The sequence below is a fragment of the Marmota flaviventris genome, chromosome 2 (assembly GCF_047511675.1).
Source record: "Marmota flaviventris isolate mMarFla1 chromosome 2, mMarFla1.hap1, whole genome shotgun sequence".
In the NCBI taxonomy this organism is placed as follows: domain Eukaryota; kingdom Metazoa; phylum Chordata; class Mammalia; order Rodentia; family Sciuridae; genus Marmota; species Marmota flaviventris.
Window position 1 is genome coordinate 116,287,039 of NC_092499.1, and position 24,998 is coordinate 116,312,036.

The 24,998-nt window shown below is 35.0% G+C and overlaps 1 protein-coding gene across 2 annotated transcripts in view; it reads left to right on the plus strand.

Annotated features, from left to right (window-relative positions):
* The first annotated feature begins 333 nt into the window (after positions 1–333).
* The window catches only part of Lrrc49 (leucine rich repeat containing 49), a 171,569-nt gene continuing 146,904 nt past the window's right edge, over positions 334–24,998 (plus strand). Inside the window, exons 1-8 of one of the 2 annotated variants that reach the window (XM_027926029.2) lie at positions 334–448; positions 1,108–1,164; positions 3,406–3,493; positions 9,156–9,353; positions 9,677–9,779; positions 13,896–14,099; positions 20,922–20,988; positions 24,538–24,681. In XM_027926029.2, the coding sequence (XP_027781830.1) occupies positions 401–448; positions 1,108–1,164; positions 3,406–3,493; positions 9,156–9,353; positions 9,677–9,779; positions 13,896–14,099; positions 20,922–20,988; positions 24,538–24,681 (909 nt within the window). In that variant the 5' untranslated portion in view covers positions 334–400. The remainder of the gene's footprint in view (positions 449–1,107; positions 1,165–3,405; positions 3,494–9,155; positions 9,354–9,676; positions 9,780–13,895; positions 14,100–20,921; positions 20,989–24,537; positions 24,682–24,998) is intronic. The other variant, XM_027926032.2, reaches the window with a different exon arrangement.

The following is a 24,998-nucleotide window of genomic DNA, read 5'->3' on the forward strand; positions in this document are numbered from 1 at the left end:
CCCCGCCAGCAGGTAGACAGGCAGAGGGATACAAATTTCGCGCGGGCGGTGTTGAGGTGGGCCCTAAAGAGCAACGGACCGGAAGTGGTGGTTGTCATAGCCACCGAAGTGTCCAGCCTTTCCCCATCTAATCCTCTTCCCAGTACTCTCTCTCTCCGTTTTTACGAAGCCAAGGAAAACAGAACCAGGAAGTGCTGACGCACCGGACCCTTACAAATACAACCAGATGTTATAACGACGGTTTGGGCCAGGCGATTTGGGAGGGGACCAGACCGGAAATGGTAGTTTCTATGGTAACCCCTGAGCGGGTTGCCTGGGAGATGACCTCTTGTGGTCTCTCTGAATCTCTGCTGTAGCGTCACCTAGAAGGCAGATCTAACATCCTGATCTGTCTCCTGCCATGATTCCCGGGAAATACCGCTCTGCTTCTGGCCGGACTGCAAACAACGTAGGTTGGGCCTTCCTATTTGGTCTTTCTTCTCATTGGTATTGTCCTTTCTGACTGGCGTCTTTGTCCTAGGTGATGGGCTGTGTTATTGGGACCAGGACCGCTAGGTCTACTCAAGCTATTGTCTGACTGAGGTTGAGGTTCCTGGGCTGGACCAAGGCGCTTGGAGAGTGTATAATGTTGTATGATGAATGTTCAAAGTCTGGTCCTGGATCTGGGCTCCCCAGAAGGTGGAGCTGGTCTGCTGTGTAAGACGCAGGTTCATTTAAATTCCTTTTACTAGTCAATTTCTTTTCTTTTTAAATTGATAAAAGAATCTATTATTAGGTACGTCTACTTCCTTCACCTGCCCCATTTATTATTTATTTAGACCTGAAATGGTAACTGTCTAAAGCCCAGGATACCTCAGTGGAGGGTTAAATTGGTGCCGACATTTTGAACAAATCAGCGAGACCTTTTAATTCTTATATGTGATTTTATTGATTTCAGCAAATTCTCAGAAAATTATCATTTACCCGAAACAAACAAAAATGGAGCATTCTATTCTATTCTTTTTTTTTTTTTTTTTTTTGGTAGAGTCTTTATCCCATTTTGGGGAGAGTGTGTGTGTATGTACATAATTTAAGAGCAAATTTTATGGTTTAATTTTTATATTTCAGGTGAACTGTGGGCTTCATCTGGTTATTCAAACATCATCGCTTCCTGAAAAAAACAAAGTAAGATTTGAGCATATTAATATTTCAATTGAAGATAAATCATTTTATGTTCTATACCAATAGTACTGTGATTTAAAGAGTATATTCTTTTTTTTTTAGTTGTAGATGGACACAATACCTTTATTTTATTATTTTTATGTGGTGCTGAGGATCGAACCCAGTGCCTCACACATGCCAGGCAAGTGCTCTACCACTAAGCCGTAACCCCAGCCCCAAGAGTATATTCTTAACTGGAAACTTTAAGTATATTTGCTTTAGTCTCTAATGTAAAGTTTTTTTTTCTGCCTGAATAAAACCAAAATTTGTCCTATTTTAAAAACTTAATGTCATTTCATTGATTACATGAGGTAAGTTTTTTGACACTTAAACATTTCTGAAATGAAGATCCTTCTTAAAATTGGTATCAGGTCAGAGGGGAAGGGAGGGGGCAGAGGGTTAGCAATGATGGTAGAATGTGATGGACATCATTATCCAAAGTACATGTATGAAGACATGAATTGGTGTGAACATGCTTTATATACAGAGATATGAAAAATTGTGTTCTATATGTGTAATAAGAATTGTGATGCATTCCGCAATCATGTATTTAAAAAATAAAAGCAATTAAAAAATTGGTACCAGGTCAGTTTAATTGAGAATTTTTTTTAACAGTGGATGAAATAAGGATATGTTTTATTACTGATGACATCTTATACTGGTTAAAATGTGGTAATTTGGGAGCATATAACTACGCATTCCTTTTTAAAACAGGAAAGAAAAACTAGGTTAACTTAGAATGTTTTCAGACTGTTGTGAAAATGAGATTCTTTTTTTTTTGCCTTACTATTTGCCCATGATACCTGTGTCCTTTCCAGAATTTCTGGCTTTTTATTTGATTTCTAAGATTTTTGAGGTAATTATGTTTGTCTACCCCTCCTGTCTTACCTCAGCACTCAAAAATACTTACCTACCTCCCACACCACTGTTTTCAAGATGCTGCATCATGTTTCCTTTAACCAAATTGGAGACCTTTGACCATCACAATTCAGTTATTTCCTGAAAGGTTGATAAATTGATGTCATTGGAAAAATTTTAAAGGGCAGAGTTTACAAATAACAAGATGAAGAGGGTAATGAATGGGGGTGAGTTTGAGAAGGGTGGGTGGAAGGACCATTATTCAAGAAGGCAGCAGTTGAACACATTATGTATATATATGAAAATGTTTGAACACTTGGAAGATAAACCATTTGATTTTCTCTAATAAACACCCCTTAACTTCTTTTCATTATTATAATGGGACATAATGAATTCCCTTCAAAGCTTTCTTAATTCTACCACTGTAGTGTTTCTAGGAATTTTGTGTTTCATCCAGGTCCTTTCCAAACCATTCCCTTACTCTCGTGTGGATACGTGTTATGGGAAAATACCATTAGCTCATATAATTCTTTAGGACATAATGCAAATGCTAATATAATGTTTATATTATGTATGAATGAGAAACATCACAATTCTTTTATACATATTTAAGGAGTTTTGGTGTCTAATCAACGAGGTTGTTTTGGTTTTGTTTTTCTCAGTTCTTCTACCAGATAATTATTTAAAATTAATTTAGTGAAAACCATTCTGAGGTTTAAATATACAATTTTATTATATTATGATATAAGCAAAGTGATTTTTCAACATCATTTAATTTTTATTTTTAGTGTGTGTTTTTTTCTTTTTTTTAATTGAACAAATGATTCTTTTAATCATTGTATTTCTGGTGATAATGTAAAGACATTGGAAGTGCCTCAAACTGGAATTTGCTTTCCTCTGATCTCATGAAATGACTCTAATTTTATGTGTGGTAGAATACATATAACATTAAGTTTCCAATTTAAAACATTCTGAAGTGTACAACTGAGTGGCAGTAAGTATATTCACAGTGTCGTTGAACCATCATTTCTATCTAGTTCCAGAACTTTTTCATCACTCCAGATGGAATCTGATGTACATTAAGCAGTTGTTCTTTATTCCCCAGCTATTTCAAATCCATAGAAGCAACAAATATGCTTTCTATTCCTATGGATTTACCTTTTGTAGGTATTTCATATAAATGGAATCATACAATCATATGTGGCTTTGTGTTTGGCTTTCTTTCACTCAGCATGATGTTTTCAAGGTTCATCTGTGTTGTAGCATGTTATTATTTTTTTATAATTATGCTTATTAATTACTATTGAGTTATCCTCCAGACATTTTTCCTTAAATAATGTTTTTCAGGTTGAATTCAAGATTAATAGAGAAACATCATCATTTCCTGGAAGACTCTTACAACATGACCTTGAAAGAAACTACTCAAGTAGGCAAGGTATTGTCAGTTGAGTAGAGATCAGATATAGTTCATCTTTTTGGGATAATATTAATTGTTTAATAATGTTGAATTTCTAGATAGAAATAAACTTCAGTTAAAAATGAAATGGTTGGGATGGGGATATAGATCAGTGGTAGAGCACTTGCCTAGCATGAGTGAGCCCTTGAGTTCAATCAGAAGGAAGGAAGGAAGGGAGGAAGGGAGGAAGGAAGGAAGGAAAGTTTTGAAGGAAGGAAGGAAGGAAAGAAGAAAGTTTCATTAGTTATCAAATTGGTATTTGTTTAAATCAGAATTGGTTTGGTATATGTAGCACAATACATTATTTTCAATACAGAAAAAAATGTTATTTTAGTTTGAGAGTAGGCTACACTAGAGAATGGAGAATGTCCCAAATACTATAGTAGAACAGAAAAACTGGGTAATTAGGGAGACTAAGAATGTCAGAACACAAATATTTGGGAAATAAGGAAATAATGCAAAATGGAAAGAGAAGAGTGAAAAAGAAACAATCTCTATACTATTATTTACAATCATGAATATTTTCTATCAAAGGCCTTCAACTTCGGTGTATACCATTTGGGATCTTGTTAAAAATGCAGATTCTTAGTGCTCCCCCTTCATCTTCCCCATTCTGATTTTAGTAGGTCTTGGACAGGATTTTGAAATGTGCATTTTAATGATGCCTTAAGTGATTATAATAGAGATGATTTGTGAACCACCCTTCAATAAGTACTGCCTAATATGATCTGGTTATATTTCTGAAATGTATTTTTAAATTAAGGAAAAAATCTTTTTAGCATATTTGAGTCATGATTGGTTGGTAGCTACTATGATGTGCCATTATTAGACAATTCAAAATTCTTACATACAGTACTACCTCTATCTCTTAGGAGTTTGTATGAGAGGGTTGATCAGTAGAGGCACCTAGATTTTCTATCTCATTACTGAATGAACATAAGGCGATTTTGAATTAGTTTTCTCTTTTTGCTTTGGAACTCCTGGGCCTTCCTTTTGGATCTGTCTAATCTGGACTGTCTTTTCTCTTACATATGTCCTAGGCTCTTTTCTTGGCCAATTACTGAACCTGGTACTAACCTAATTATAGTTCTGTAATACAGGAAGCATCTTTCTTGCCATCTTTGATTCAGTTCAGTGTGTATTTATAGAGTCTGTAGTATGTGTCTGGCACTGTTTTAGGCCTAAAGATATGTATGTCATCTAGAAATTCTCAGTTAGGGTTTTTTTATGCTTTCATTGTGAATTTCCTTCACATTTTTAATAAATGTATTTTAATTATTTTTTCTATAAATCATGAACCATACTTAAATACTTTCCCAAGTTTTCTTGAGTTATAGTAGGGAGTTGATATACTGATTTGTGGATGACTGGCTCCATAAATTTATTTAGTGATAACGAATTACCATGGGTCTGCTAAGGAGGAAATAATATGGATGTATTGATTTTTGTGAACCTGAGAAGTGAACAGTTTTATATGTAAGTAATGACCCATACAGTACAAATTAAAAATTTATATAGAGAAATATAAACCAATTTAGCTTTTCTTTGAAATATTTTATTCAAAATCAATAAATTAAGAATTTAAAACTATGTGTGTGGAGGGAAAGAGACACTGCTTGATTGCTAAGATCCTAATAAGTCACTGGGAAATAGAGTCAGGACTTTGGCTACTAAAACAATCTGAAAGATAAGGCTAAGTGGTACACATTTATGGCAATATACTATACTATCCATTTAGTCACCCATCTGACTACCACCCACTTGTGTGTCTATCCACCCATGAATGTAGAGTACATACAACAGAGTGAACATTTTTACCAATTGTGGACCATTATGCCTCTTAACACTTTGAGATACTACTTATGAATAAATTAATTCATCATCTTTGTATTAAAATGCAAGAATTTCTGATTTTCTTTTTAAAAGAAATAACACACACTAGATTTCCAATTAAGTTTTAGTAAACTGGAAAAACAATTTAGCTACTGATTGCCTACTGAATTTAGATGCTACCAAGAAGAAGTAAAGTAAAATGAGGTTCATTTCTTAAGGTACTTAAAAATTTAATTGGGAAAACAAAGGCTCTGTATTTGGTAAGTTAAATAGTAATATATGATTAAACAATAACAGAGGAAACATTTCAATGTAAAATTTTACCAAGTGATGTGGCATAGTGATGTGGTTACACACACACACACACACACACACACACACGTATGTATATGAATGAAAAAGTTTTAACTGAAGATTTCTCTGGTCCTCAGTCATTTAGAAGATTTTTTTTTTTTTTTTGAGACAGAGATGTCTTTAATCCATTGGATATTTGCTAGAAAAGTGAAGAATCCAAGTCCTTGTTATACAAGTACAAAGTGTTACAATTAATTCAAGAATTGCATATACTTTTTTCCTGGGTTTTTGGCCTAGAAACAGAACCACCATTTACAATGTCCCTTCCATTAGGAAATGGAACTGAAATTCCAAGCTGAATTAGAAACTAACTTAGGGACAAAACACATTTGTAAGATCGGCATTTCATCTAAGATCTGGGGCAAACCTGGTAGGCTTTGCATTGTGACCAAACCCTAGAGGGATGAGAACAGAGATGGGACTATAGGTGTTCACCTGATAAGCAGCAATTAGAGAAATGCGATTTAAAACTACACAGAGATTCCATCTTATACCAGTCAGAATGGCAATGGTGGAAATAGTTTTGGAAAAACAGGGAGGATAAGAAGATGGATGAGATTAGAAAAGCTAAGACTAAGCACAAGATCATTTGTAAAGCAATTAAATTTTTTTTAAGACAAAGAAAACGAAAAGGATCCTCAACCAGACTCCTAAAGCCCAAAAAGTAAAATCAAGAATCAACAAATGGGATGGAATCAAACCTAAAACCTTCTTCACAGCAAAGAAAACAATCAAGAATGTGAAGAGGGCCAACAGATGGAAGAAAATCTCTGCCACTTGTGCCTTAGATAGAGCATTAAACTCCAGGATATATAAAAAACTCAAAAAACTTAACATAAAAAAAACCCTGATCAATAAATGGGCAAAGGAATTGAACAGGCACTTCACAGAAGGTGAAATATGAATAGTCAACAAATATATGAAAAAATGTTCAATTTCTTTAGCCATTAGAGAAATGCATATTAAACATATACTGAGATTTCATCTCACTCCAGTCAGAATGGCAATTATTAAGAATACAAGCAACAATAAATGTTGGCAAGGATATGGGGGAAAAAGTACACTTATAATTGCTGGTGATACTGCAAATTGGTGCAACCACTCTGGAAAGCAGTATGGAGATTCCTCAGAAAACTTGGAATGGAACCACCATTGGACCCAGTTATTCCACTCCTCAGTATATACAAAGGACTTAATATCAGCATACTACGGAGATGCAGCCACATCAATATTTATGGCAGCTCAATTTGCAATAGCTAAGCTGTGGAACCAACCTAGATGTCCTTCAACAGATGAATGGATAAAGAAAATATGATATATATACACAATGAACTATTATACAGCCATAAAAAGAATTAAATTATGGCATTTGCAGGTAAATAGATGGAGCTGGAGAACATCATGCTAAGTGAAGTAAACCAATTCCAAAAAACCAAAGGCTTGATTGTTTTCTTGGAAAACACAATAGGGAGGGAGGGAAGAATATAAGTTCAGTGGAGCAAAGGAGAATGAAGGGAAGGGAAAAAGAATGGGAACAGGAAACACAGTAGAATGAGTTGGACATAACTTTCCTATGTTCATATATGAATACACAATCAGTGAAACTCCACATCATGTACTGTTATGCCAGATTCGTGGGACCCCAGTAGACCTCCAGGAGCCGAATCCAATGCAATCACACAGGAGTCTTTATTGCAAGCTCGAGCCTGGACTCACAACCATTTCAGATGCAGAGGTCCCGAGGAATAAGTCCTGGTCCTTTATTTAGTGAGATTTTATAGGTTTTTTGGGGGGATACTCTATGCGCCACAACATCACACAGCAAATCATTTCATACTTGAGAAGGCAGCCTAACCCTAGAAGATTTTGTGTGTGGATTTTCAGGCCTTTCTACTGACTCAGTTTTTGTCCCTTGGTGATAGTAAGCTTATCACACCAATAGTGATTATGAATTTTGTGTATGATAGTAGCTGAAAGGAATGAGGATAAAATTATCTTATTCACTGAGTGTAAACGAATTTATTATTTGATTTTTTTTGCCTCTGTATTCCAAGTCTTATAAAGTTTTAATCTACTTCTTAAGTTCATGGTTGGCTTGAAGGCTTAAAAAATAATTCAAAAACCTCAACTCTAATGTTAACAAGAGAAATTGAGGTTGTTTATTGTCTTGAGTTTTTCCTTTATCATCTTTAGCTGACTGGTTATCTTTAATCAATCTTGTACTGCAGTTGACTCTTAGACAGTTTTTTGTTCATTTTTAGCCATCCGATTTTTTTTTATTCCAAACCACTTTACTGAATCATGTTTGCTTACGTATTGTACCAGAAGGTCATCATGTCAGAAGATCAGTCTGTTGGTAAATATGATATCAATTTTTCTGAATGCTTATATTCTGGAACACCATTATTAATCATCTTGATATTTTATGCTATCCAAAAAAAGCAAGATGTGAGCACTGATTATCTTGTTCAAGAAGCTAGGTGAGGAATATTTTAGTTTATGTCTTATAGATCTGAAGAAGTTAGCAAATACAATGGTATTTGTTAAAAGCTTTACAGCTTTTTTTTTTAGTTGTAGATGGACATAATATCTTTATTTTATTTATTTTTATGTGGTGCTGAGGATCAAACCCAGTGCCTCATATGTGCTAGGCAGGCGCTCCACCACTGAGCCCCAGCCCCAGCTCCTTTACAGCTTTTTAGTATGATCTGGTTGGAACTTGATTTTAAGTTGTTATTATATTGTCGGGCGGCCTCCAAAAGATAACTTTAGGTTCCTAGATTTGGTTTTCCTCTTTTGATTAGCTTGAGAAGTAGAATTCTGTGGTCACCTCAAGTTTTATTATTTATTGCTCATTGCTTCCTTCAAGCACTTCCACATCAATTGCTGCTTTCAGATTTTTTTCTTTATAGAGGAAAATATGGTCAATTTCCTCTAGTAGTCACAGTGTCACCTTTGACCCATCACTTAAGTCTTGCTTCATTTTTGTAACTTTTCATCAGTTCTTCTTAACCCTCCTACATTCTTCTACTTCTTTGAGTATCTCTTAATATCTACCTCCCTTAAAATCTGTCTGTAACCCTCTTCATTAAGTGAGAAACACTTATGTGCAAATATATTATTTTTATTCTTCATTTTGTGTGTTTATTTATTAATTTTATATGTATATATCTACTAGATTAAAAGATGCTTAATGTTAGGGACATAATTGGCCAAGAACCCATAAACCTCACAGGGGTGTCATATCTGCTATGGACCTGAATTACAAGTGCACTAGATTTACTGACATCTATTTTGGTATCTTTGAAATAATATCTATGAATATTAGTTGAACACACAAAGAAAAAGTGATGATGTGAAGTTACATCTGTGATCCAAAACTACTTTCTGTGTATTTTATATAGCAAAGTCTTGCATTATGAAGCATTGTGATAAACTTTTTGATATTTTGAAGGAGATGGAAGAGTAATAAGTCCTTCGCTTCGTTATAAATCATCATGCATCTCATCCACAACAAACGTGACAGAACTATGTGGGCTGGAAATGAAAACTGCCACAACCTCCTTATCAGCATTTGGAGATTCTTCCATTCAGACACCTTCAAAGTCCAGAATTCGTCAGGGATGTCATAGTGCTGGCCCAAATGTATCTGGTAATGAGGGACTATCATCTCAGTTATTAGTGAGTTAAAATTTATTACTAGGATTCAGAATTATAAAGGGATAAAGATAGCACTAGAGTAGTTCTGTATTTTCAACCAATCTGTAAGGCAAGGGAAAAACCTAACATGTAGTTTAGGTTTGAGGAGGAAAGAAACAAGCTCAAATTTAGTAATTAATTTCAAATATGGAAAACCATGGAAACTTCCTAGAAAAGATGTTTGTAGGTGTCAAAGTTCTCCAAATATAAGGTAACTTTATTTCCAAAATTTAAAGGTTTGTCATAATCAAGTAATTTGTATATCATTTTCAATAGGTGATCATATTAATTTGGTGAGCTCATCAATGCCATCATTTCCTATTCTTCACCGTTCTTCTGAAGAGAAAATTCTTTACTCAGACAGATTGACTCTAGAAAGGTGAGGACAATTTTATCTATCTATCTATTTATTTATTTATTAATTTACCATTTATTTTTTCTAGATAATACATAGACATGGTAGAAGATTTGAAAGATGTGAAAATCTTCCTTTATATTTCTCAGCTGTCCCATTATCCTGCTAAATATAGTCCTTTTTTTAAAACCACTTTTTTATCCTGCCAGATGTATGGTGAAGAATTTTATATCTATATATAAAAGGACTTGACTATACTCCAAAAGAGTACTATAGTGATTCCAAAATATAGTTATGTTAGTCAGTTTTGCATTACTGTATCAAAATTCCTGAGATAGTCAACCTAAAAGGAAGAAAGGTTTATTTTGGCTCATAGTTTTGAAAGTTTCATTCCATGGTGAGTTGGTCCCATTGGTTTTAGGCCTGTGATGACACAGTATATCATGGAGTGTGTGCATGGTAAAGCAAGCCACTCACCTCATGGAGTGTGAGAAGAAAAAGAAACAGGAAGGGATCAGGGTCTCAATTATCCCCTTCAGGGCATGCCCTTGATGACCTAAGAACTCCCACTAGGGTTCATCTCCTACAGGATCTACCACCTCCCAATAATGCCATAAGATGGGGACCAGGACCAAGCCACTAACACACAGGCCTTTGACACTTATCCAAACCATAGCAATGACATTGATGAAAATGGGTTTTTAAATAGGAAAAAAAAAAAAGACTTGTGGTCCTCATGTGGACTTATTGGGCCCAATCTCCTTCTCTCACTCTGCTGCAGTCACACCCACCTCCTTGTTCCTTGAAAACACCTCATATCTGAGGGCTTTTGTGCTTGCTGTTCCCTTTTTCTGGAAGGGTCTTTCTCTTTATATCTATAGGCTTACTCCCTTACCTCCTTCAGGTCTTTACTCAGATGTCTCATTTTAGGGATGACTTCTCTGGCCACCTTCTCCAAAAGTACAACCCCTTCCACCCTGACATTGTTCAGCCCTCTTCTCTGCTTTATTTTTCACTTAGCATTCTACAACACATTAAATAACACATTAAATATTTACTTATATTTATTGTCTGTCTCCTCTTACTAGAATGTAAATTCTACAAGCACAGGGATTTTTATTCAGTTCTGTATCCCTGGCACCTAGAACAGAGCCTGGTACAAAATAGGCTTTTGATAAAAAAGTTAATAAATGAATAAATATATTTAGGTCTTGATATCCATCTTTATAGCTAAGAAGGTATCCATATTAGAATGGTGGATGAGATCCCAATTCCCATCCAAGTGCTATAACCAGCACAGTAACCAGCTCTGTTTCTGTTCATTTAGCAAGTCCACACCTGACACAAATTGTAATGGACCACCTGTTTGTTGTCAGGGAAAAAAGCTCTCTGGAGGGTCAAAGAGGGTCTGTTGTTCTTTAAGCAGGTCTCTTAAGGCATTTTTGGAAGATTAATGGATTTTGAGATACTAATACTACCTAATGTTTGTAACTTTCAGAATATCATTTTAATGTTTTAAGGTATTTTGTGGTAATTTTGCTCTTAGTCTTTAAAAACCTTCCCAAGAATAGTATCTCAGCTTCATGTTACTTCATATTAATAGGTGCCAGTAAGACTGTGACATAACAAGTTAAGTGCTTCTATTGTAGCTGGGGTGACTTGGCAATTGTGAAGATGGATCCTTGGCAGCATATCTTCTGGGGTGGAGAAGAAAACTTTGATCAGGTGGAGACTTGCTTATCAAGAAAGTTAGGATCTGGGAAAGTCATTGCTTCAGAGACTGGTTGTGAAATGTTGGCATCATAAAGATGTCATAAATTTAGGCATAGTTTGGCCAAGTCCAGAATGGGCAGTCAAGAAAGTTGGGCCAGCAGCAAGGAACTAACTCAGGATTGATTATTTGAGAACCAGTGGGTAACAGCAGTGATCTCTGTCAGGCCTTTGACACTTGTCCAAACCATAGCAATGACATTGATGAAAATGGGTTTTTAAATAGGAAAAAAAAAAGACTTATGGTCCTCATGTGAATTTATTAGGCCCAATCTCCTTCTCTCACTCTGCTGCAGTCACACCCACCTCCTTGTTCCTTGAAAACACCTTATATCCTGGCTTCTTCTTAGCCAGGAGACTAAGGGGTCAAGAATAGAATCTAGCCCTAAGAAAGAGCGAGGCCCTGGCTGTTCTGGCTGTTAGGGCAGGTCTGGAATACCAGGAAGAAAACAGGAGGAAAAGCATAATTTAGTACTTGTGCATTACCAGCATGTGTAATGTACCAGGGCATGATATGTGCAGTAATGGGTAGGAGATGTAGCAACCCATGGGTTTTATGGGCATAACAAGCTCCCTTGAAGGGCACTGGGACATTGCTTATTGTGTCTGTTTGCTTGCTTCTTTTGGTGGAGTGTGACAAGGTTACAGGGGGTGAGCTTTGGAGTTGGGACTCTGACATTGTGTTTGGAACCAAGCAATTTTATAAGGGTAGGAGGTTTTTACTTTTCCTATCTCAGCAATATCTGATTCAAGAATTGGATGAAATAGAAGTTGTGGGGTATCAGTAAGTTTGAGAAATGGAGAAAGATAGAAAAAGGAAAAAGGAAATAATTTAAGTTTTTGCTAAGTTGGTGCACAAAGATAAATTTTAAATTAGAATACTTATGATTTATTGATTTATAATTTATATGCCAGAAAGACCAACTGTGGAAGTATAATTTAATGTATTATATAAAATTTAACTATTATCTGCACATTCAAGGGATTCAACTATCACTTAGTATTTTCACTTTTCTTCTATTTTGAACTAATTTCCTTAAGCTTATTTTTTTAAAAAATATTTTCTTTGTCAATCATTAACATTCACTGATTTTTTCTGTGTATCAATTTTTTTTCATATTAGAATGATTCTGTTCACTTCCATTTTTCACTTGTGCTTGTGGCAGTCTGATACATTTTTATTTAAAGCTTATGTTAACTTGATTTTTATTAAGTGGAAATATTTCTAATGAGCCTCCCCACTAGAATTGTCTACATACAAAGCTGCATTTTCCTTGAAGTCTTCTTTGGACTTCTAAGAGTAGAATCATCAGTACCTCCTATCTGCCCATATTATTTTATTGGTAAAATTCTTGAAGGGCCTTGTTGTTAGGGTCTGTAAACAAGTCAAGATGGCGCCTGGCATTTTGCCAGAGGGAGTGGTTTGTGAAGTAACACCAGCGAGCCATTAAGTGTGGAGATTCCTTATTGGTTGACTGCTGTATCTAGTTTATGTTAATTAAGATAAGCTGGTGTAATGTATATATACTCCTCCTGTGCTACAATAAACGGGTCCCACTCCTGCTGTGTCAGTCTCCACAAATTGCTCATCACCACCCCCCCCAACCCCGGGTTATTTTGCTTCAGCTGGACTGTGACACCTTATACTTATTTACTTCACATGTGATAACCTTGTACTTATTTACTTCACATGTGATACGTTATAACTTTGTGCATACAAGAGGCTTACTGTTTTAAATACAACTAAAGACGAATATTATTGAAAGTTTTCCTACCCTTATAGCACTCTAATTGTTTGTGGCAAAATTTAGAGTTAATTAAATTTAACATTTAAGTTTTTGAGGAAATGTTCACTAAGGACTACCTTACTAGTAAGAAATTTCAGCTTAATTTTTTTTTCATTGAAGTGAACAGTAGTTGGCTGAATTTCTTGCTTTTATGAAAATTTCCTGTAGCTTATAAGCCTATGAATCTAAGAAACTCTTTCATGTGGTTTTTATTCTGATGACTTAGTGGATTGATGCCAAAGGCATTTATTTCTATAGTAATTTGCCATGGTTCTTTCTACCATCTAAACATCTATCACAGAAGACAGTTGAAAGTTTTCTGATGTTAAGTCAATTTCATGTGAAATAACTGACATTGGAGGTTTTTTAATATGATGAGAGCTTAGACTTAATTTTAATAATTACCTTGTCAATGTTTATTGGTGTTTCTTAAATATAAAACATATAGTATGTGGGAGCTGGTAGTTGTCCAGCTTACCTTTTTTTCCTCATAATATGGGAGTGCAAAGATACTAATACTTGACAGGAGACTGGCTACTAAATCAAAATCTTACTGACTTAAATTTTTTTTTTTTTTCCCTAGGCAAAAGCTAACGGTTTGCCCTATCATTGACGGAGAAGAACACCTTCGTTTGTTGAACTTTCAGCACAATTTTATAACTCGGATCCAAAATATTTCAAATCTACAGAGGTTAATATTCTTGGATTTATATGATAACCAGATTGAAGAAATTAGTGGGCTTTCTACTCTAAGATCCCTCCGTGTCCTTCTCTTGGGGAAAAACAGGTATTCTTAATAGAAATGTCTTTATTTGTAATATAATGTTATGTATAGGACTAATGTTGAGTCCTGTGGTGTTTAGATAGACAGTTCAGAATTGAATAAGATCTTAGAAATTATTAGACTAAACTTTTGAAAGAGTTTTTGAATGGATTGTGTTTTGGTGGTAGAGTGTTTGTTTACCATGCGTGAGGCCTGGCTGGGTTCAGTCAGTCCCTAGCATCACTAGGAAGAAAAAAAAAAAAAAAGATTAAATTTTAATTTATTTTATGAGATTCATTCTGAAAATGTGTCATATAACAAACATTCATTGAGTATTTTATTTTCATTGCTTTCCAGTGTCCTATCTTATAAAAAAGACTTTGGCCTTGAATTTGTGCTTTCTTAGGACATGTTTTAAGCATGTTTGTTCACTTTAGCCTTCTGTGTTTCACTTGCCATACCTCTTAGTATTTGACTAAAGTTGGATACTCACTACTTTGTGATTGTCAAATCAGTGACTGATTTTTTTCAGATGGTTATTTCAGTATGAGTTATTTAATATTATATTTTGTATACTTCCTATTCCTTTTATACAGCTCTATTATATAGTATAGCTATACAATTCCTAACACATTTCCTTGAGATTTGTTCATGACTTTTCTCTTTATTCTTCTTTACTAAATAGCTTTCCCCCTTTTATTGTTTTTTAAAAATTATATATAACATTGGGATTCATTTTTATATAATTGTAGGGGCGTGGAATATTTGCTCTAATTCAGACCCTATTATTCCTCCTTTTCTTCCCCTCTTCCCTGACCCCATTCCTTACCTTCTACTTTACTGATCTTTCTGCTATTTACTTTTAGTTTTTGTTTTGTTTTGTTTTTGTTTTTAGTTAGTATCTTGTGGATATACATAATGGTGAGATTCACTGTGGTGTTTTCATATATATATGAGAGTTAGGTTAGATTTATTCCACTGTTCTTCCCTTATCCCATCCCCTATTCCTCCCCCTCAATCCCTTTCATCTAGTTCACTGATCTTTCTTCTATTTTGATGGAATCCCCCCTTCTCTTTTCCCCTTTATTTTAATTAATCATTTGTATGTGGTGCTGAGGATTGAACCCAGCTCCTCACATATGCTAGGCGAGCGCGCTACTGCTGAGCCACAACCCCATCCCCTTCCCTTTATTTTTGATTAGCTTATACCTATCAGAGAAAATATTCAACCATTGACTTTCTGAGTCTGGCTTATTTCACTTAACATGATAAATACCTACAAAGAAGGGCTGTTTAATAAAGTCCAAAAATGAGTAATATCTTTTCTTCACCCATTGCAAGGTTTACAACTGACATCCTGATAACAAAGATGATTATCAAGAGAAAAGCATAGCACATTTACTTAATATAAGTTTTGTGTGACATAATAGTCCTCAGAAATTAAGATCCAAAAAACAGGGAAAAGTATTTATTTTTATGCTTAGGTTTAATCGCAAGTGGACACTCATGTAGAAGTGTGATGGGGTATGATACAATGGTGATAAACTGGGGAGAGCTTAGTGAGACCTTTTTGTTCAGATTCTTCTTGGTGTCTGTGTTTTTATTCCTTTCTTCTGGTTATAGGGCAGACCCATCTGTATTGAGAGTCTTATTATATCCTTTCAGGGGAGGTAGGTCAGGTATTTTTTTGTGGCTTTATGGTAGAAAAGTGAGAGAATGTCAGAGAGTTATCTTCCTGCTTCTATATTTCTGTTTCCTTTGTTTTAAAATACTCAGTATACCAAAGTGCCATGTTTGTGTTCTTAGCCTGGCACTCTTTATTTTCACTGCCCAATGATAATATAAAATACTTTTTCCAAGATCATGTTTCATAGTTTTAAAATCTCCTTTGTCCTCTGTGATTTATTACCCACAATTAGTTCAAGTGTTAAATTTTAAGCATTATGTAGTTTGAGGGAATCTGGAGGAATTATAGAATCATAGAATATTAGAGCTTGAAATGACCCTCAGAGATTAGCTCTCTCATTTTGCAGATGTAGAAATGGAGAGGTCAAGTGAATTTGACAAATTCAGATGTGTACAAAATGTATGCAGTAGGAGTGTGCCACCATAGCACTTCACTGGGAAATGTGAGAAAGTTAGCTTATCATGCGTTTATATGGTTTTCCCTGTCAGGCGCTGCTGTTATCTCTCACCAACATTTCTTTACTACTTTCTGAGTTCTTTATCTAGCTTATATTGATTCTTTAGTACCACTGTCTTTATATCCTTGATTTAGTCTTTGGGTCATTTTCTTTTTAATATTTTATTAGTTGTTGGTGGCCCTTTATTTATTTTTTTATGTGGTGCTGAGAATCGAACCCAGTGCCTCACATATGCTAGGCAAGCGCTCTACCACTGAGCCACAACCCCAGACCTGGGGTCAAGTTATTTTCTAAAGATATTTTTAATCCTCTTTTCTGGTTTTAAGCAGTATCTAAGTATCTCTTCCAACAATTTGAAATGGTCTCTGCATCTTTTGTTTTTTTCCTACTTATACTTTTCTGCTTCTCTGGCTTCTAAGAAATAACTTGTGGGCCGGGGATGTGGCTCAAGCGGTAGCGCGCTTGCCTGGCATGCGTGCGGCCCGGGTTCAATCCTCAGCACCACATAACAAAGATGTTGTGCCACAGTCCGGCTGTGTGGTGGGGGGGAAGGTGACGAAGCGCCTGGCATTTTGCAGACTCTAACAATGTTGTATCCGCCAAAATCTAAAAATAAAATAAATGTTAAATAAAATTCTCTCTCTCTCTCACACACTCTCTTTAAAAAAAAAATAACTTGTTTGTTTTGATAACTTGTGCCTAGAAGATAAAATCTGTCTGCCCTTATTTAGGGTCCCTTTGATCTTCTAATTATAAGGGACTTAATGACCTTTTACTGTATTCTTATCTCAGTGAAGTAAAAGCAACTCAATACCAACTCTTATTCCTTCTAATTTTCCATCTTCTTTTGTTGTTATTGTTTGTTTATTTGTTTGCTTTTGGTCATCTTTTACTTTATTTTTCATGTAAGGTAGCTAAATAGTACTTCTAAATAGTAGTAAACAGTTCTAGAACTGTTTGTGTTCTTGACTCAGAAAAAAAATGAGTCAAGATAACTTTCCACATCCTCCTAAATTGCTTATTTCTGATCCCTAAGACGTATGTCAGGTGCCCTCTAGCCAGCTGACTGTCATAGTAAGGGACGTGAGAACAGTTAGGATGCAGGTCTGAAGAGGATATTAGGAAACCTGGCAGAGAATTGTGGTGAAAAGGGAAGCACATCAGCCACTCTGTCTCTTCCTGTTTGTCTCAGGTGACTTCTTGCCCCTCCTGGTCAAGTCCATGAAGGTGTCTCCCTCCCACCTTGCAAGCCACTGTACCATATTTTAGTCCAAAGCAGTAAAACTATATACAAAAATCTTAAGCAATTACATGCCTCTAGGCTCACACAGCCCCAACAAAACTCTCTAAAACTAGAAAGACCCCTGCTCAGATTTTGTGTGTGAAATTGATGTTATTACCAAAGAACTCCCAACCCTACTTTGCTGTTAAAGTTCTTGCCTTCTAATTTTTCTGCCTTGACTACTCTCTGCTTATCCTCTCCAAATTTTCTGGTGTCCTCATGATCAAGGACTCATGAATAGAACTCTGTCTTCTTCTAGGATCATAGGACTGTAGATATAAAACTCTGTCAGACTCTGGGATCCTGTGTTCCTTTCCTTTTGACTCCTTGAAATTTCTCATGTGAGGACTTGTCTCTGACACCTAAACAGCTGAGCCTTCATATAGTCCTGTAGTAGGGCCTTCATCCTGGCATCAGTAACATAATGTGGCCTGCGAAGCTGTGATATATTCCTGGAGATCTGTAGCTACCAAGGTGAGGGGTGAACCTAGTCTATTTCTAGGTTCAATTTCTGTCCTAGAGAATCAAAAAAAACCCCAAAACCATTTCAGGTTACATTGCTGTTAATGTGAAAATATTTAGCAATTTGGCAACTGACTAGGATTCTGAAAATTCTTCACATTAATACCCAATCTGACCAGTAGCCTCTTAGGTCAAATGATACCTTCATTTGCTTCTGAAGTCTTTAAAATTGGATCCATTTTTAGGATATTTTAGGTACTGGGGGTGAGGAGAGAATCCACGACAAAGGCAACTAATGAGAAGATTGCACGACGTCTCCCGGGTCTTTAGTTTTATTTATTGAGTAACAGACTACATTGATTCTCTAGATGTGAGAACTTTGAGCTAAAATAATCTCTATTATCCCTGGTGTATTGTTTTCAAAATGATAAAATATAATTCTCAGAAAAATAGATAGTAATCACGGACCAATATTTTAATTAGTTCTATAATGCAAAACCAGCAAGATGACAAAACTAGGGGCTGGGGATGTGGCTCAAGCGGTAGCGCGCTCGCCTGGCATGCGTGCGGCCCGGGTTCGATCCTCAGCACCACATACAAACAAAGATGTTGTGTCCGCTGAAAACTAAAAAATAAATATTAAAAAAAAATTCTCTCTCTCTCTCTCTCTTAAAAAAAAAAAGTTGCTTCTCTCAGCCTCTGTTTTCGCATTAGGAAAATGAAAGCTAATGTCTATTTCAGAGAATTGTGAAGATTTGCAGGATTTGATGTCCCTCTTTAAAAAAAAAAAGATGACAAAACTAGCTCAAAAAAGGGTAGAAGGAACTGATTATCAATGTTTTAGCAAGCCCTCCAGGTAAATATGATATACAAAGAACCTTGAGAACCATTGTTTTAGGGAATGTCAGCTTGGGAGCATTACATAACCCAATAAAAATCTTTGTTAATAGCTGAGGTCAGATTGCCTTAAGAAAGCTCAACTCTGTTGTAAGCCAAATATTTTAGTAGGATATTGTAATTTTTCTCCAAATGTTCTAGGTATTTTAAGAGTAAAGCAGGAAGAGGAAAACTTTTGTAGAATTTTTTATCTGGTTCCCACCAGATTCTGGAAACATTTAGTAAGGTAGAAATGTGTTTTGAGGAAGTAAATAATGACAACAGCAATGAGTAGTGATAGACACATGATAAGAAGGATAGATTGTGTGAGATTTTGTCCTTTCTTTGCCAATTCTCCATCTCTGTACTGAACAATGGTGGTAGGATAAGGTAGAGTCTCTAGGAATAAGAAAAAGTTGCTCGTATTCCTTGCTCTTATTGTAAGAAGAGTCCAGTTGGGGATAGTTAGACAGGTAAAGTAGATATAAGACAGGAATGAGAGGGATAATGGGTAAGCTTATAAGAGGGGCTAGAGGAAGCATTTTAAAGGTAAAAATGTGTTTTTCTTTTTTTAAAATAGGACCTTGCTATATTGCCAAGACTGGCTCTGAAATAAAAAGTTCTAATTAAATTTAAGTGTTTTTACAAAGCAGGTCTAATAGCATTTAGATGGTGCATAATTGTGTAATAATTCTATAATGGAAAACCTTAGAACATTAAACTTATCCATTTAATTATTGTGGTCATTCATTTATTAAACTAATATTTATGGGCACTTACTTGGTACTTTACTGTGTGAGTGCTGAGGCTAGAGTAGAGAACATGTCAAAATTTCTTTCTTCTTTCTTTTTGAGTACTGGGGATTGAACTCAGGGACACTAATCACTGAGCACATCCCCAGCTGCCGCAGTCCGGCTGCAGCAAAATAACCGGGGGGTGACGAACAACTTGTGTACGTTGATACAGCAGGAGAGGGAGCCGTTTATTGCAGGACAGGAGCAGTATTTATACATTCCACACAGCTTATCTAATTAATATAAACTAGATACAGCAGTCAACCAATTAGGAATCTCCACACTTAATGGCTCGCTTTTGTTACTTCTCAAACCACTCCCTCTGGCATTTTGCCAGGCACCATCCAGATGAACTCTAACATTCCCCTGGCAAAATGCCAGGTGTTACTTTGACTTGTTTACAGACTCTAACACCCAGCTCTATTTATTTAGAGACAGGGTCTGAGTTGCTTAGGCCCTCGCCATTGCTGCGGCTGGCTTTGAACTCGACATTCTCCTGTCTTAGCCTCCCAAGCTGCTGGGATTACAGACGTGTAGCATTGCATCCAGCTTTCTTTCCTCTTGAAGTTCGCATTTTGATATGGTCACAGCGATGATAAAATAGTATACATGTAAATAAAATAATTTATAAAGTCCATTAAAACTGGGGAAGGAGAGCATAATGGGGATAGGAAGGGTAGCTATTTTTAGATAGAATCATTTCTGAGATGTTTGAGCTAAAACCTGAATAATATGAGGTCATGAACCATGTGAAATTCTGGGAGAAGAACATTAAAACAGAAAAAACAGTAAGGGTAAATAATCTAAGGCAGAAATAAACCTGTCAAGTTAGAGGCACAGGAGAAAATGGCCCTGTGACTGGAACAGAGTGAGACAGTGAGCCTGTGGTAGAAGAAGCTGGCAGAAGAGTCAGCGGCCAGATGGTTCAATGCCTTATAGGCAGAAGTGAGGAGTTCAGATTGTATTCTTAGGTGAAGGGAACTACCTTGAGTCAGAGCTTTGACCTAAGGTTCTTAGAAGTAGGGTTGCTTTTCTCTAAATGTACATTTTTATATCTTTCCTCCTAATGCACTGCATCTTTAAAATATAATTAAACCAAAGAGAAATATGTTGTTTAATACATACATTTATAACTATTATATGTATTTAGAGAGAGAAGAGAGTAAATTAAAATATTAAAATGTAAATGCAAATATAAAATATGTGCAACTTAGCACACTTTGCTTTACTGATAGATGTGACATACACGTATTTCTCTTCAACTAATTGTACTTATTTTGATTTTCAGAATCAAGAAAATCTCAAATTTAGAGAATCTAAAAAGCCTAGATGTTTTGGACCTTCATGGAAATCAGGTATTGTTCAGCCCGTTTCTTCTTTTGAAACAATGCCCGAGAAATTTGGTATTGTAAAAGTTTTAAGAATCATACACTGAATTTTTCAAGAGTTACTTTACTGGGTCATTGAAATTAATAGGATATTAAGCTTATTTTTTGCAAGATATGATAATTCATTAGCAGTTAATTGATTACAAAAACATTTGGAATCCTTATGGTTACAACTTAATTTTCTATTTATTTTTTTAGTAACTTAATTTTAATATTCACATTACACAACCCTAACTCAAGAACTAGAATATTACTGACTTTATGCTACTTAAGTGTTTTTCTTTCATTTTATAACCTTATTTCTTCATCAGAGGTAACCACTACTTTGTATTTCACACTACCGTTCCTTTGTGGGTTTTTAATTGATTTCTTCTTGGTAAGGAATTGAAGGAATTGGTGTTTTATCTTATAGCACACTGTTTAAAAAACTATAACATAAATGAAACATTTTATAGTAGCAATTTTTTCTTAGGTTTATTTTAAATTATATATGTGAGAAATATAAGACATATTTCTGTTTTTCAAATTACGGTGTATCTTTCAGAATTCATAGGAACTATCCAGGATCTTAAAAATGCACCTGGTAAATAAATGCCACCATTCAGTCTAAACATTACCAACCATTATGTTGATGAAAAATGCTCTATTTCTTGTTAGCTCACCTGTATTATATATCTTATATTTCAGCATGTTTGTGATATTCTGTGTATTAAGAATAAATTTTGTACTATATGAATTATTTCTCAAGGTTCAAATGAAAAATCTGAGTCTTGTTTCAAAATAGCTGAATCCAAAAAGCAAAAGTTTGGAATATTTCAATGCAAAGATGAATAGTCTTAGTGACCTTAGGTTTCTAAAAAGTTAGAAGATAAACTATTCAAGTTGACACAATTAATGTCTGGTTCTAAAAATTTAGCATCACATAGTAAAAAATGAACAGAAATTAAGTGAATTTTTTTCTTTTGAATTTACTTCCATTGGAAATAAAAATCATTTAGTGCACATTATAAAATAAAACAAATTTGATATGTGGATATAAAGATGTTCTGAGGAATGATGATGGTATTCAGGAAATGGATTGGAGAATGGAAAAGTTGGAGAGGGGGATCTGTCTTCGGACAGAGAACAGTTAAGAGGATAATCATAGTAATCTTGGTGAGAAGTGATGGTGGCATAAAAGTAGTCTCAGTGGGGATTTAATAAGGACATAATTGAATAAGTATTTTAAAAGTAGAAAAATTAAGAGATAGCATTTGGTATGACTTGAGGAATCTGAGTAGGTTGATTCTCAATTCTGATCTGTATTCTGTGTTTGTGTTAACTTTCTAAAGAAGGAAAGATTTATCTTGGCTCATGGTTTCAGAGGTTCTAGTCCATAGTAAGCTGGCTCCATTGCTTCATGGACTGTGATAAGAAGGGCATCGTGGCAGGGAAGGGGTGGTAAAGCCAAGCTGCTCACCTCATGGTGGCCATCAAGAGAAGGGAAGGAGAGGAAAAGAAGAGGGTGGGGACAATATATCCTTCAAGGACACTTCCACAGTGACCTATTTTCTCCAATTAGGCCCACCTCCTAAAGTTTCCTACCACCTCTCAATACACCAGCCACTGGGGACAAAGCCTTGAACACGTGAGCCTTTGGGGGACATTCCAGTTCTAAACTATAATGGTGTTGGTCTTTCTGATTTTGTTCTCTTAGGGATGCTTTAAGAAAGCACAAATGCTTCAATAAGACTCCATTTTTTCAGGGATATCTTTCTCAGGGATGAGGTGAAGACCCAAAGAAAGGATGAGGTGAAGACCCAAAATATCCTTCAGGGAACATCTCAGTGACCTAAAGATCTCCCTCTAGGCCCCACTTCTTAAAGGTCCACTGTACCTCTTAATATTACCTCCCTGGGGACCAAGCCTTTACATATGGACTCCTAAACCATAGCCACAGATCAAACAATTAGTACCTTCACATTATATATTTATATCTTTCTTGAATTCATAGAATTTTATTTTACATATTTAAACATTGCTTCTTTTCCATTTATGTTTATTATAGTCACACTGCTTGTTTTCTATATTCCCATCTTATCTTTTTTCTTCCTGTCTCTGTTTTTTCTTTATATTTTGGGAGAATTTCTCAAACTTGTGTTAAGATTACTGATATCTTTTTCTACAATGTCTATTTTGCAATTTTACTAATTCCATACATTTCAAATTGTATCACCTATTTAGTTTTGATATATTTTACTCTACATCTTATTATATAGTTGTGCCATCTGCAAATATTTATAACCTTGTTTGTTCTTTTCCATTCATTTTATATCAATTAGAAAAAAAATCAAAACAAATTTTAAACATAATCTCAGGTTACTTTATCTATTAGTGAATTTTTAATAAACACGTCATGTTTCTCTTGAAACTAGAGGAACTGAGATGGTGTTTCTTGAATGTAAAAACATCCAAATAACAACATGGAAACTGGATTATAAATCTAAAAAAAGTTCTCATAGCTAACATGTTTTTGAAGTGTTAGATAAAAATTTCAGATAATATTATGATGGCAGTACAAATGGACAGAATAATCTCTAGTGACTGAATTCTTTTTAATGTACATAATAAAAATATCATGATGACTCATTGTTACTTAAATACATTATATCAAGAGATTGATGAAGATTCCTTTTTTTGTGTCATGCAAAAACATATCCTGTTGTGCTACACTTGCTATCTGTAAATAATGGGGTTTAAAATCTTGGTGATCTCTTATTACTTCATGGTGATGAACTCAGACTCCTCTGCTGCAGTTCCGTGCTGATGTACATATGCATATTTCATGATTCAAGTCCTCTTGTTCTAAATATTTAGTGTCTAGCATATTGCACCCTGACTAAGCACTATCTATCTCCTCTCTTAAACACTTCTAATAAAACAGTGTCCATTCTTACCTTCCACCGGGGATCATGGTTCCTTGAATTTTTCCATTCAGACTCTTGACTGCTCTCAGGATCTTGCAGTATAATAGAGTTAACATTAGTATAGTATAATATAATAATAGTATAGTATAATAATAGTATAATAGAGTTAACAAGGGGAATTTGGTATCATTCTTTTCCTTGCCTTTTCTCTAAGAGGAAAGACTTCTTTGTAAAAACAATGTGAGCTTATGCCTTGGGCTCATAGTAAGTTTCTATTTGGCAGATAGTACATAGCCTTTACAGGACCTGGTAGTGTTGGGCACTTAGAACTCCTCCCAATTGTAGACTGATTGATTTTTTTGATGAAATTTACTTGAAATATTTACTGTGGTCAAATTGTAATATGTGATCCTTTAGTTGAATGATTTCTTTTATCTATTAGTGAATATCATCTACATCATAGGAAATTGAAAATAGAGTTTAAAATGTCTTCATATGAACTTGTTACTAAATGTCACTAAATACAATGACTTTGAATGTTTTATTTGTTTTTTATAATGTATATATTTATGAGATATGCTAATCATTTCTCCCTTATTTTTTTTAACAGATTACCAGAATTGAAAATGTCAACCATTTGTGTGATTTGAGAGTTTTGAATCTTGCCAGGAACCTTTTGGGTCAAGTTGATAATCTTAATGGACTGGATTCACTAACTGAACTTAACCTGCGACACAATCAAATCACTTCTGTGGTGAGTGTTAAAATGGAATCAATATGTGCCCTTTAAGGAAATTATACAAACGTTACAGCATTGCTTTACACAAAGTTAGAATCTAAAGTTATTTATTTTTCTGAATTTAAATTGTGGGTATAATTATTAAGTTTTAAAATATGTTGATTTGGAAAATAGTAAGTTTTCCTATTTTAAAGGACATGTGTGTGTGTGTGTGTGTGTGTGTGTATAATAGAAACAGAAGTATTATCACTAAATGAATCAGCTATCACTAAATGAATACTGAATCCTTTCTTGTTTTGTCATGGGTAAGAATGAGAAAGAAGGAAGGTTAT